Raw genomic sequence first — 13,550 nt, 5'->3', positions numbered from 1 at the left:
ACATGCATGTATATGGCTTCACAGAATGATAAAACACATACATTATGTGGTATTGATTCTATTGAATCATTAATAGTTATCTATGAAGATAATTCTGCACGCATTTGCTCAAATGCAAACAGGTTACATAAAGAACAGTATAACCAAACATATTGCTCTAAATTGTTCTATCCTCATAATGGGGAGATAAAAATCTTGCAAACTAATTCATGTGATAATCTCGCTGATTTATTCACTAAGTCCTTACCAATCTCTACATTCCAAAAATATGTTCAAGGAATTGGTATGCGATGACTGCGAGATTTTTAAGGTTCAGGGGGGGTTTATCCTAAAAAATAACCTGTTCATATTATATTGCGCTCTTTTTTTTATGAGTTTTTCCTATACGGTTTCTCATATAAGGTTTTTAACGAGACAATATCTATACAAGATCATATGTCGTATCCCTTATTTTTCCTTTCGAGGTTTTTAAAGGAGGTATCAAAGACATATCTATTATTCTCTAAACTTGCTTATGGATTTTTCCTTTTAAAAGTTTTCTCATATGAGTTTACAAAGAGACAATAATTAATATATGCTGTACCATTTTCTCTTTATTTTCTCACTGGGTTTAAAAAGGGTTTTAACAGCATATCACTAGTATTCCTCCTATTTTCCTAAAAGGTTTTCAGAGGTTTTAATATAATCCATAGATTATAATTATTGTTCTCTAAGCTCACCAAAATGAGTTTTTCATATTTTGGTTTCTCATATGAGCATACAATGAGGCAATAACCAATATATACCATGTTACACTTTTAGATATAAGCATGTGATCAATTATCAAGAGTTGTATCTATTGAGAAGATATGTCTTATCCTCCCAATAGACATATTTTTCATCTTTCATTATATCTTTTTACCATGTATAAATATATAAACACCATAATCAATAAATACAAGAATTTATTTGCTACTCTATTGTCCGTCAACGATTCTACTTTACAATAGCAAATTACTGGACAAATCTCAACATATTCATGTGCTTGTTGCAAGGCGTGCATGTCAGTCAACCTGCGGAGGTGTTAGTTACTAGCACCAACCTTTGCATCCTAGAATCGGCCAGCCACTCGATGCCGTGAACGACACAGACCAGCGGCGTCCTGCAGCCACTTCGACCAGCGCAACCGATCCAGGGACACCGCAGGGTGGCGTGCGCCGAGGTTCCCGATCGGTCGGCGCCACCATCCCGCCTCGCCTCGCCTGGCGTTGCGCTGCACCGGGCGCGCACGTGAAGGCGGCCGGGCCCGTGCATCGCGCGACCGACCCGACCGCGCCGTCGGGATCCGATCAAGTCAATGGCAAGCGAGGATCCTGTCTAGTGCTAACGGCAAACGAGATTGCAAGCGGTCGACACGTAGCCAGCTCAAAAGTGCCGGGGGCTCATCAAAAGTGAGGCCAGGCCGCTCAGCTGTCACGTCGCAGCTACAGGCGAGACGCAGCTTGGCGGACAATGGACATGCTACGTCCCTACATGGCCAGCCCAGAAAAGCTGGTGCTACCACTAGCAAAACACAGTGATCTTGATCACGATGTCGCAGCGATGACGAGGTCGTCGTTTCATCCTGCTGTCCTTCCGTGAGGACCCACGAGATGCCTGCCAACTCCACCTATGCTTGTTGATGCTTTCGGTTCAAGGGGTCTGAAAACGGGTGCGGAAGTGGCCCAGGATCACTGCAGCTTTGGTTGGAGGTCCCTTTCGGTTCCTGACGAATGTGGGAGGAAACCACGGGTCCTCGAATATAATCATTCCAGCCATTACTCACTTGGTCAATGGCTAGTTAATGGTTTCCTTTGGTGTCAGATGTCAGATCTGATCTGATCTGATCTCAATCAGGTCAGAAGGGACGACACGGTAACAGAATTAGAATACAAGTTCTGTCTTCGTTCCTCGTGGTGATGAGATGCCAAAGAATGCAAAGGACTTAATCATGGATTGCCATCATCATTACAACACAATACCTCGGCAAGAAGAGAATGTACAATGCTACGATCGGTCCTCCACTTTTGAGGGGCAAGCAATACAAGGAGCATCTGGGGATTGGCCAAATGTGTCGGCAGCAAGGAAGCTTCTGGTTTGTGCTGTACTGGCTTCAAAAAGAATCGGGTCAGATCGACGCCTTTAGCATTCGTCTATCGACACTGCCCTGGAGGCGTCCAGATAATTCAGTCGGCAGGTACCTAGGAGGAACTCCGGGAGCTCTTCGTGTGTGTTGCCCTGCATGAGGCGAACCAAGCATGTACGTTATAGTTAGAAAGAAGCAACAACTCTTCTGTGATCTCTACGGATATATGCTCAAGCTCAAGCGAGCTGAAACGAACAGGTGTTGTGAATTAGTTAGGTGCACGTCGATTACCTGTACCAAGAAGGCCATTTCAATCACCAGATTATTCAAGTAGCCAAGCACAAGGCTCACTACACCTCGTGCCACCGTCGATGAGCCTATATCAACTCCAAGCTGAAAAATTACATACAAAGCTGTTCAAAGCTGGTATCTCAGGAAACACATATTTATGCAGTCACATGCCACACTGTCAGAGAAGCAGATCTAAATCCGACTGATATGTAACAAGTTACAAGGAACCTCTTGAATCTTTATGCTTATTACAGATTGTTGTAAACGAAATTAACAATCAGCCCGAGTAGAAGTTCAGTCAGATTCTGCTTCTCAGGTAAAATATGACATAATATGAAAGCAATAAAAGATAAAATAGTGGTAACTGAAATTGAAGCACTCATTATTTTGCCACCTTACTATCCAGGGAGAAATATAATCATAATGCTTCAAATAAACTACTCTTGAATCCAGTAATAATGCAAAATACAGCAACCTTGCACTGAAAAACTGCATTTGGATGATGGATCATAGAATGCAGCAAGAGAAGCTAACATGTGACATGCTTAGAGCTTACCTCCAAATAGTTGGTCCCACGGAAATAATTGATTTCTAGTGCTTGCCCAACCAAGCAAGCTTTCTTGCCCACACTCTGCTTAACGATCCAAGATCCCTAAATGGACACACGTTCCAAAGGTAATACATCAACATTTTATTGAGTAAGTTTAAAACGGATCAAATAAGGTTTCTAGTGCAAAAATAGGTACCTTTGAGATGTAAGGGATGAGTTTGAACCTCGAATTTCTGAATGCATCATCTCCATTTACAAATCTTTCAAGTAGAGGGACCTTTTCTAATGGTGTATCCATCATATAATACAAAGCTAAGCTGTATGTGGTTGAACCAGGAACCTGTATCCATCAGGTTATAAGTAAAGACTTATTTTTGTTGTACAGCATATGACGTATCAGCCCATGTATAAACCCAAACAATATCTTACCTGTATGTTCACAATGAAGAAGAATTTGGTGCCCCCTTGTGCTGCACATTTCTACAATGAAAACTATTGATAAATATCTTTGTTCCTTTAGCTGCTGAAAAGCTTTAACATAAGATACCTGGACTAGTCCTCCAGGGCGACCAGCTAGATCATCCTCACGCTTATCAGATTTTATCCAATCAGCACCTACCATTTGCATCAGGGTACTATTTGCCTTGATCTGTGAAAGTTACAGGCAAGTTGTAACTGCATCGTTATGGTAACTTCACCCATTCATTTATGATCTTATGATTTATATACATAAATGATCACACTTCCCTACCGTTTGCTTTCCAAAAAAGTAGCAGTAGTGATAACATGGCAAGTGATGATTAAATTATACACTCATGGACACATAGGGTAATCTATAATGTGGAAAAAATACTGTACAAGAGTTTTGGAAAGCTGAAACACCCCCCTAAAACCACTACCGAAGAGGTTTATGGTTTTCAAGGGAAACCCTGTAGGTTCTTTCCAGCTAAAATTTGAATGAGTTTTTGTTTTCAGGATTTGATCTTCACGACAGATCTAAGCTACCTTTTGACGATCATGCAAATATGTCTCTCCCCGGATTAAGAATGTTGTAGGATCTGTCATTGCCCAAGTAGAAGGTGATGTACAGCTCGAATCTTTGGGAAGAGTATATCCATAGCAACATGGCCCATTATCAGCATCTGCTGCTCCCTGTAGGTCAATGTATCCTCTTTTTTGGACTAGAATGGAGGAAAAGGAGGGAATAGATGACAAAAATTAGAGCAGACAAAATAGAAATGCTGACAATTGGGCAATAACTGTAACATACCTGCAAGATCATGCAACCTTTTTACAAAAACAGCAGCAGTGGACAGTTTAGCATGCCGTTGGTCCTGCAAAAGAAATGCCGAAACATTAGATACGAGATATAAAATTTGTACAGAGTTCGAATGGCCTGGTCCGAATTATGTCAACGTTATGCCATTCTTTTAATTAACTGTTCTGACATAAAATATTCCACCTTTCCAAGCACGGGCACATTTGGTATGCTCTGTTTTTATTTTTAGTATTGAAAATAGGAGCTATAGTATGTGCTAAGACAACTGTAAGTACAGTCAATGTGACAAACTGAATATATGAAACAAAAATGGACACTTTTTTCTGGGCTACTCAAGGTTATTGTTCTCTACATTTGAATGCCACAAGGGATTTTTCAAGAGAAAAAACCCCAGAGGTCATACATCCATACTATGACCAAAAGACAGTAGTTCAGAAGATGGGATCTAACAGAGCTGACTTTATCAATAAGAACAGTAGTAAGTTAGTTGCTTAACAATGTTCTATCATGATTAATGCAAGCACACAATGAACTCACCAAAGCATGTGTGCTCTCATCAGAAGGAAACACAACTTCTCTCTGATCATATTCTGATTCATCTGGGACATCAAAGAACTCATCCGTTGCATCATTAAGTTGAACGAAGGAACCAGCACTGCTTAAGTGCTTGTTAGAACCACCCTGTGATCCTTCAGTAGGACCCTCAAGCCTTCTATTCTCATTTGCTGGTTGCATTTCTAAATTTATCCGCTCGTTTTCACCTTGTGGCAGTCCCATGTCCCTGGTCAACTCACCGGATGAGAACTCCATGCAAGCACAATTCCCATTTTTTGCTCGGAAGAATTCTCGCAGTGCTGTAAAAATGTAAATTCGAACAGAGTATTACTGAAATTTGCAAAAAGAGAAGTTTAACAACCAAATCAGGCAAGATCTATTGATCTAATACAAGACATACCTGCTATTCTGCCTAGCATACGTATAGTGATATATTTGGCAGATGAGGTAAACAGATAAGACTTCCAGAATTTCCAATCTATGGCAAGCATGTGTTTCACAACTGATTGCCTTCCTTGATTGACTGGTGATATTACATATCCTCCACCTAAATATTCAAAAAGGCGCATATCAGTTCAGTATAAATGAAGACAATAGCCAGTTAAGTTATCGCAGAGATTCAACTGAAAAATAAAGCATACATTACTTTTAAGACATGCACGGATGTAGCCTCTCTCAGGATGACATTTATAGTGGAAAACAGAGTGGTATAGAATAACTGGAGATTCAAGAGAAGCGTCAGATCTAGATCATTGCGAGTAAAATATTTATCATTTTCTGTCAAACAATAGTACCGTAAGTTCCATCATCTTCTCGCCTCCAATATCGTCTAAGTAATAGATCTCTCTTTCTCATTCCCCTGAAAGCTAAATATAATTCTATTACAACTTAACAAAGTATGTATGTAAAAAGAGCAGGATAATTGATCCAGCACCAGACCATGGTAACCAGTCGCCTCTTAATTTCTTGTGGATTATGTCTGTATGGCCATCTAGATGCTCGACCACCCTTCCTTCCCACAAACAGAAGTCCCACCTAAAAAAGAGCTCAACAGTTGATTGGTGGAAAAAGAAACACATTTAACTCACATGCGTATGCATATCAATGCCATGTGGTCTGAATTTATTATCGGGGTGATTGCAGAAACGGTAATTCACTAAACATATTGGAAATCCTAACAAAAATTTACACAATCTTGTTCTCGAAAATCTTCCCTACTTTAGGAAGTACACATGAATTATTCATGCTAAGTTTGAATGATAAGCTCAGGTCTAAAACAGATGCTATTTTAGGAAGTTGTTTTAATTGCTTGCCTGTTGGTAGTGCTTTTAAAGAGATGGGTGAGTAATCTAGGGGCAAACTATGTAAAAAAGCAAGGTATTAACTCCCTCCTTGTTCTGTGTGCATGACCTAAAGCTACAAGTAATTTTTTTGGGGAGAAAAAAAACCAGTAATATAGACCAGAGGAAGTACAATCAGATTATTTGGCAGGAAAATAATAATAACTCAAAGGTTCCAGAAAATTCCTTAACTTGCTAACTACTGGGCTTTCTTATTTTAGTATTCCAAAAATGGTAACTAACCAGTTGGTGTCAAGAAGGAACAATACTGTCGTCACTGAGCAATACACAAAAGTAATTCAAAAATACCGCTGCCAACCTCCAAAGTTGTTCCAAGGATGCTCAGCACTTGCAACGCTTTGCCACTGGAAGTGGAGGCTATGGAGTGTAATTGTCTCATAAGACTCATATCGTCATCTTTTGGAGGACAAACATCTGACCTTCCTATATAGCATGTCCAGAGTAGGCTAGGGTCTCAACTCTCAAAAGGACAGTGTTTTAAAAAAGCGGCCTAGGTGCTGTCACTCGCAGCAGGCCGGAACCACCTCAATTTTGCCTACCTGGGTGGCAGCAGAGGCAAGCGCGGACCGGGAAGAGTGTAAGCCAGAGAAAAGAGGCCGAGTGACGGAGGTAAAGGAGAAGGTGACTTAGGGCTTCCTTTCCTACAGCTTCTTGGGATGGGTGGAAGTGGAACATGGCAGAAGGTTAACTTTGAAGTTTTGTGTTCTATGGGGGTATTATCTGTGTCGTACAGACTATAATACTTGATGAATCAGGAAGAATGTGCAACGGCGAGGTGCTATTGGTGGCGAGGGCCGTGAGGCACATAGTGCGCATGCATAGGATGAGGTGTCATCAGGACTTTTGAAAAATGAAAACTAGAATGTAATTGAATACTAAACTTTTATGGACAGATAGTTACATTAAACAAGCTTGATGTTGAATGGGTAAAAGTTTATTTTCTTCTTTTCGCAAGACAAATGAACTAAAAGGTGTTTTCAGTGGAGTCACAAATCCCCTCCTGCTCACCCCTCCCATCATCTTTTCAGCTTTGCATGTTATGCCACTGCTGCTTAATTATTCCTAACTATTGCGTACATCTAACACTCACCATGATACACATTTGGGTTTTCATGTCTTCTTAACACAGCTCCCATTGTTTCTATGTTTCCCTACTCTGGGATACAAATGATGTAATGCATTTGCCAGGAAATATACTACGAATAGTTTATATAAAATAAACAGTTTGAAAGAGGGAACATCTTTCATACTCAGATCTTGATTGGCCAAGGGACATTAGAGTCTGGAAGACAGCCACAGAATTCGCTTCAACAACACCAACTGCCATTATAGCCGGATGATCATCCCAATACTGAGGAAACAAGCAAAACAACTGTGAATTTAACAATCTATCCACACTCACGCACAATGTATTTTTTAGAACAAGAAATACCTTTCGATGAGAGCCACCGTCATTTGCCTCGGTAAACAAACGTAATCCTAGATGCAAGGAAGATGGATTAGCAGAAATTTCATTGATGAAAAAGAAAGGAAATTGTATCATTACCGTTGTTACAGCCAAATATTGTCCATGGAGAAGGTGCAATAACATCAGATGCCATCGGATCGTTATGAGCAGATGAAAATAGAGTCCAATCTGATAAAATTCACACAAGAGAAAATAAGAACGGCTTAGCACTAAAGAGCACAAAGAAATCTGTTACTTCTATAGACATTGTCAGAAGCTAATTAATTCACTACAATCATTCATTCCATTGAAAACTATATAAACATATATGTTACCTATTGAGTGCATGCGGCTACTGTGGCGGCTTAACCTGCAACGATGTAGTAGCCAATCAGACAATAGAACAACTACAAATACTTACAATAGAGCATGGAGAAAATAACTGCAACAGGTAGCAGCCTACGGGCAAACTCAGTCAGATCAAGACATATGTTTTCTTGATGTGTAACACATCGGGGTTGGGTGTTTGCTTAACATTCAACCCCCACATGATGACATGAGACAGGCTATGCATGCGTAGCAACTCAATTGGGATTTTGTTCGCACTGCACCCATATCCGGAGTTACTCACTCCAGCCACAAAAAGTGCTGTTTTAGGCATCGACATGGTCTCCAGAACACAACTTTGACTACTAATTCCTATTGTAACATGGGTATAAACGTAGCAAAACTATAATACTATGAAACTAGTTTTCGAAGAAAATATACTCAAATCATTTTCAATATTTGGACTCAATATACAAAAAGTAATTGATGATCAAAGTTTAGATCGGTTGACTGAATATAGCCTAAAAAGTCACATTTTTTTTATAGGAGGGAGTACTATGCTTGATAGAATTCCGATGTAGCACTACACCTCCACTATTCAACTAGAGTCACACGGGACACTCGAATTGGGCCAGGGTATTACACTCAAGATGTTTCCCTCAGTAATATATATGCATATGCAAGTGTCCAGAACCATCCCTTCTTGCAACGATGCATGGCATGGGTACCCACACATGCAGCAATGTTGACGCTATGGTAGACTGGTAAAACTTATAACACCCCAAGGTCCAAAATTTGCTTAACGCCCCAGCCCCACGTGGGACAAGCTACACACATGTAGCAGCTCATTTGGGCTCTCGCCCTCACTGCACATGAAAGAAATAATCTAGAGTTACTATGTATGGCCCACACAACATTATATGAAAGTACTACTTACTTTAGAATTTGAGTGTGAGATTAACCCACCTCCACTACTCAACTAGAGTCACATTACATGAAACAAATCAAGCACAAATCAAACGCATAGGTCTGTGTTGCATCCCTTTTAATCAGCATAAATATCTTTTTCCAAATTCCAATTTAAGCTAAAAAGATCTCATGGCATTTTGTATCATCCTAACAATGATTTGTCTTCGGCACTAACAAGTAACAAGATTTTCCTAACTTGCACAGAAAGGGACATGGCATTTCACTGTATCTACGGTTGTTTACAGGCATTAACGAAAATTTCTAACATGCACAAAACATACATTATAGATAATCCTAAGTCCTAAGACCAATATATCAATGTGATATTGATATCTTAATCATCTGATAACACCCTTTACTACTTAATCTGCATATAATTTTGAATTGCAAAATACAAAAAAATGAAAAAGAAACTGATCAAGTTGAACCAACATAACAAAACTAACTTAACTCTGTATGAACATTACTCCCAATCACTGTTACAAAAGTTGGCCACCTAGCCTACCCCACCGCTCGACTAGTGCCTACTGCTTTTTAAAACACCACTCCCAGTTCATATGCTAAGTAAATGACAAAACAAAGTTTGATCTGCAACTACCTGAAAGCCTGCCATCTTCTATGTGAACAAGCAACAACGTGCTCATCTTTTCTTGGGGACTGCTCACAGTACGGAAATCATGTGAGTGCTTTATTGAACATAATGATAGCAAAGTGGAACAATAAAATAAGCAAAACACCAACCTTTAAGGCAGACTCCATTAAGTACCTGATCCACCTAGCTGCTTCTTCTGAACTTCTCGCACCCAACTGGAAAACATTGGTCAACAGAGGCAAAAAGGAAATCTTACTATCACAAACCAAGCAGAAGGATCTTAGCTGTTTGATTAAAGATATTGAACACTACTCTTTACCTTAAGTTGATCATAATGATTGGAAGCATTATAAAGTGTGAATATGTAAAAATCCTGTCAACAAAATGATAAGGAAGATGCTTAAGATATTGTTTGCATAAACCTTAAGTAACATAAATAATAAAAAGAACATAGGTCTTACACTCCTATGTACACTTTCTCTCCCATTGTCTGTCACACGTATACAAGAGTCAATTATTGCACTTCTAACAGGATCCTGTAGCCAAAAGGGAAAAAAAGGAATCAAAGTATGGTGTCATGTTTCAAAAGAACATAGAAGTGGAGACACCAAAGTTTCCTGAAAGAATTGAAGGTAGCAGATCGATAACTTTGATTATTTCCAGTTCGCAAGTAAGCTCGCAGCAGAAAATATACAATCACCATTCACCATTTCATTCCAGTAACCCAGTTTATATTGCAGAGTTAACATGCTGCAATAATCCCTTGGCCCTTGCCCTCTTCCCAATTGCCCTAAACATTGATCAATAAGAGTAACAAATTCACGATCAATGCAGATGCAGCAACCGCATTTGCGGAGAGCCAAAAAGGTTGGGCATATGCCATATCCTCCAGAAGGGACAGCATGTCTGTTCCCTATATGGAAGTCACTCAACAGTTGACCCAATGCAGAGTTCACTAAATGTCACCTTACAATTTCTAATGTTAATAACTAGCTCTTTGATTCTACGCAACACGGTTCCTAATTCCATGATACTGCTAACTGAACAGCACGATTCGCACTCCTAATACATCGAGTAAAGGTAGGAAACAGTTGCTGTCTCGGCAACCATTGTTCCATTCCATAAAAGGGCCTTGAATCAAACTTAGCGTACAAACAGACCAAACTGGTACGGTGCCACTGTTCTAATGCCATTCCTGTCAGGGCATCGAATTCTTGCCGCTCTTAGCAATCCGTTAATCCTAGCGAGAAGTAAAATCCGAGCAGAGGAACAAACAGCACCACGCATGCAAAAAAAAAAAAAAAAAAAAAAAAAAAAAAAAAAAAACTAACAACAACTAATGGTGGAACTTTCGCGTGAATAATCCACGCAAACTTATCTCAACCTAACGGCCGGGCAGCGAGCAGAAACAAGCCCCCAAATTAACTTCTCGTCAGAATTAGCATCCCGATTCCAGTTCGAGCACCAGAACAGATCACCGTGAGGGGATGGAAAGCATCAGAATCGATCGACTTATGTATTCACAAAAGCGAACAAACGCCCTAGGATCCCACAAAATGCCAGGAAAAACCAACAAAATTCCCAGCAAAAAATCACTGCTGCACCGGAGCGATGCGTCACCTCGCGCTTGGAGGACGGCGCGGACTTGAAGCAGCGGAGCGCGGCGTCCTCGAGCACGAAGTAGCGCTTGCGCGAGTACCGCAGCCCGAACCGGTTGGACCGGATCAGGTACAGCCACCCCTCCATCCGCATCCCCTCCTCCTCCCCGTTCGCCGCGAGCTCCGCCGCAGGCGACGCCTCCACCACCGCCACCTCCGCCCCGCCCATTCGCGCCGAATTCGACTCCGGCACCCCTCCCCCCACCTCCACCTCGCTGCAATCAACTCCGCTTCGCCTCGCCTCGCCTCGCCTCACCTGCGCTTTTTTGTTTTGTCCTCCGCTGTCAAATTGAATTGGGCGCAGGCACGGTGGACAGGGACGAGAGAGAGAGAGAGTAGGAGGGAGGTCTGGCAGCGTGGGTCCCGCTCGCCGGTGGGCCCCCGGTATTTCTTTTCGTCATTTCAGGCTGATGGATGAGCTGTTACTTCCGCCGGCATGGCTGGTAGTTGGGATTTGTTCGCCCTCCTGTCCGTTTGTTTACGCCTCATTTAAAACACGGAATTTTTTTTTCTGAATCTTATATTTTTTCTGTGAAATTCATGTGTTCTGAAAAGAGCCTTAAGCTTTAGATTGTGAGAGTTTAGTTTAATTTATAAAAAGTATAGGAGTTTTCTTACTAAATTATGAATTATAAAATTTCACATACAATTTGACTGGTAAATTGTGAGAATCAATTTTTATCTTATAACCGTTTATTTTTGTTTTTTTAGACTAGAATTCATAAGGAGAATAAAAAACAAATAAACCCCTCTCTCTCCCCGATTGTGCAGAGATAGAGAGAGACAGGAAAGGAAATGAACAAACGAGGAGAGAGAAAGGAAGGTGATTGTGTTTGCGTATGTGTTCATCCTCTGCGGCTCTACCTGCTTGCCTAGGAAATTTTGAGGGGGGGGGGGGGGGGGGGGAGGTGGTGTGACGGGTATGTGTTGGATCTTTTGCGGACGTGCCTCTGTTCTGGGGGAAGGAGGGGGACAAGGTAGTGGCCAGATGATCGCTTCTCTCGTCTGAGTATGTCTATTTGACATGGATGGGCAATGAAGAATTTCCCAACATTTTGGTGTGAGGATGCAAGTATTTGGCGTGGATGTGCCTCCGTTCTCCTTCGAATTCTGCACGACACGAGCAAGATGGAACAGGCGATGGATGGCAGCCACGATCGAATCGCGCGGTCAACAAAAGCCCGACACGCCTTGTGCACACGGTTTCTATGCTCTCGGCATCTTCCCCCACTCCTTTTCTCTCCCTTTGTTCTCTAGTCTTCTGAAGACTTGTCTCTTTCCTCCTCAATATTCTCAGGCCATTAGGCACGGCTTCCATGCTCTCAATTTTCTCTCGCCTCACGTAGCCCCTGATCTCGTGAGTCATGGGATGACTTCGGCACATGGGCGACGCCAATTGTAGCACAGTAAAATCCATGCTCATGGATCATGAGTCATGACCTATGAGGTGTTAGCTTCTGTATAACCAATGGATCCCCACCGTTAGGATTGTTATGACTAGTAGAAAATTGTCCAACACTTCACGAAGTCAAGTCGTCGAGGCAGGCATCACCGGCAAGGTCTCTGTCCAGGCACCACCGCTGTGAGGAATCGGATTGGCACTGTGCCATTTCTAGGGACCGCTATAGAATTGTGAATGAAATAATTTAGGAAAGTTTCTTGGCCCTATATATTTTCTAGGAAGAGTGTAACATACCTCAGAGTTTCATATGGCATGTGTGTGGCATATTGGCATTTTGTATCCGTGAAATTCCATAATTTGCATTACAACTATTCTTACTTTGTTTCCAGTTTCGTCTACTTCTACTTGACATAATCCGAATAACTTGCGTCCATGATCCTTGCAAGAGCCAAGAAAAGCAAAGATAAGTTGCAAGTTACATAATTTACCTGACGTGGCCTGCTAAATTATTTACGCATATCCATTAGTGCTTAGCTCGTAGTGGTAAGCTCGTGTGCCTTTGACTCAAAACTTCAATAGATTATGCGTTTTGGGTTAGTGATCAAAAAATTGCCCCGCCAAACATTGATAAAATTTGATCATAAAACCAACCCAACGGGTTCTCGTCCCGGTCGTCATTCCCTTCGCGATGGGAAAACAACCTCGACGGAAACGAGAAACGCCGCTCAACACTATCCCTTCGTGGCGCGGCGCGGGACGGGAAAGGAGAGAGGTTCCCTCGACCATGGGAACCTCTCTCGGTTCCCTTCGCGCAGAAGTCGAGCGGGGAAGAGTGCGCCGTTGGCGTCGCGCGCTCGGGCTGAAGCTGCGGAGAGGAGGGGCGACGGCAGCGCGAGCCGGGAGGAGGGCGGCGAAGGGAGGCAGCTCGGTGCTCTCGGTCCCAGTGGAAAGATCCAGCGCGCGCGGAGGGAAGTGGTGACGTCCCCAGAGGCGGCGAGCTGGCGACGACTACAAT

At 41.9% G+C, this 13,550-nt stretch overlaps 1 protein-coding gene across 1 annotated transcript; it reads right to left on the bottom strand.

The window, feature by feature from the left end:
* Positions 1-1,752: 1,752 nt before the first annotated feature.
* Positions 1,753-11,576, bottom strand: LOC133902948 (protein ENHANCED DISEASE RESISTANCE 2-like). Its single transcript, XM_062344275.1, has 22 exons — positions 11,096-11,576; positions 9,937-10,011; positions 9,795-9,848; positions 9,625-9,690; positions 9,482-9,540; positions 7,923-7,957; positions 7,687-7,776; positions 7,573-7,619; positions 7,391-7,491; positions 5,719-5,814; positions 5,574-5,638; positions 5,426-5,497; positions 5,180-5,326; positions 4,762-5,078; positions 4,216-4,279; positions 3,951-4,126; positions 3,493-3,594; positions 3,375-3,425; positions 3,142-3,285; positions 2,952-3,047; positions 2,396-2,497; positions 1,753-2,256 (listed from the first exon to the last, which is right to left on the bottom strand). The coding sequence occupies exons 1-22, from the start codon at positions 11,300-11,302 to the stop codon at positions 2,161-2,163; spliced, it is 2,262 nt and encodes a 753-aa protein (XP_062200259.1). The 5' UTR covers positions 11,303-11,576; the 3' UTR covers positions 1,753-2,160.
* Positions 11,577-13,550: the final 1,974 nt, after the last annotated feature.

This window comes from Phragmites australis, chromosome 21, assembly GCF_958298935.1.
Source record: "Phragmites australis chromosome 21, lpPhrAust1.1, whole genome shotgun sequence".
In the NCBI taxonomy this organism is placed as follows: domain Eukaryota; kingdom Viridiplantae; phylum Streptophyta; class Magnoliopsida; order Poales; family Poaceae; genus Phragmites; species Phragmites australis.
This window is presented reverse-complemented; position numbering and strand designations above follow the sequence as displayed.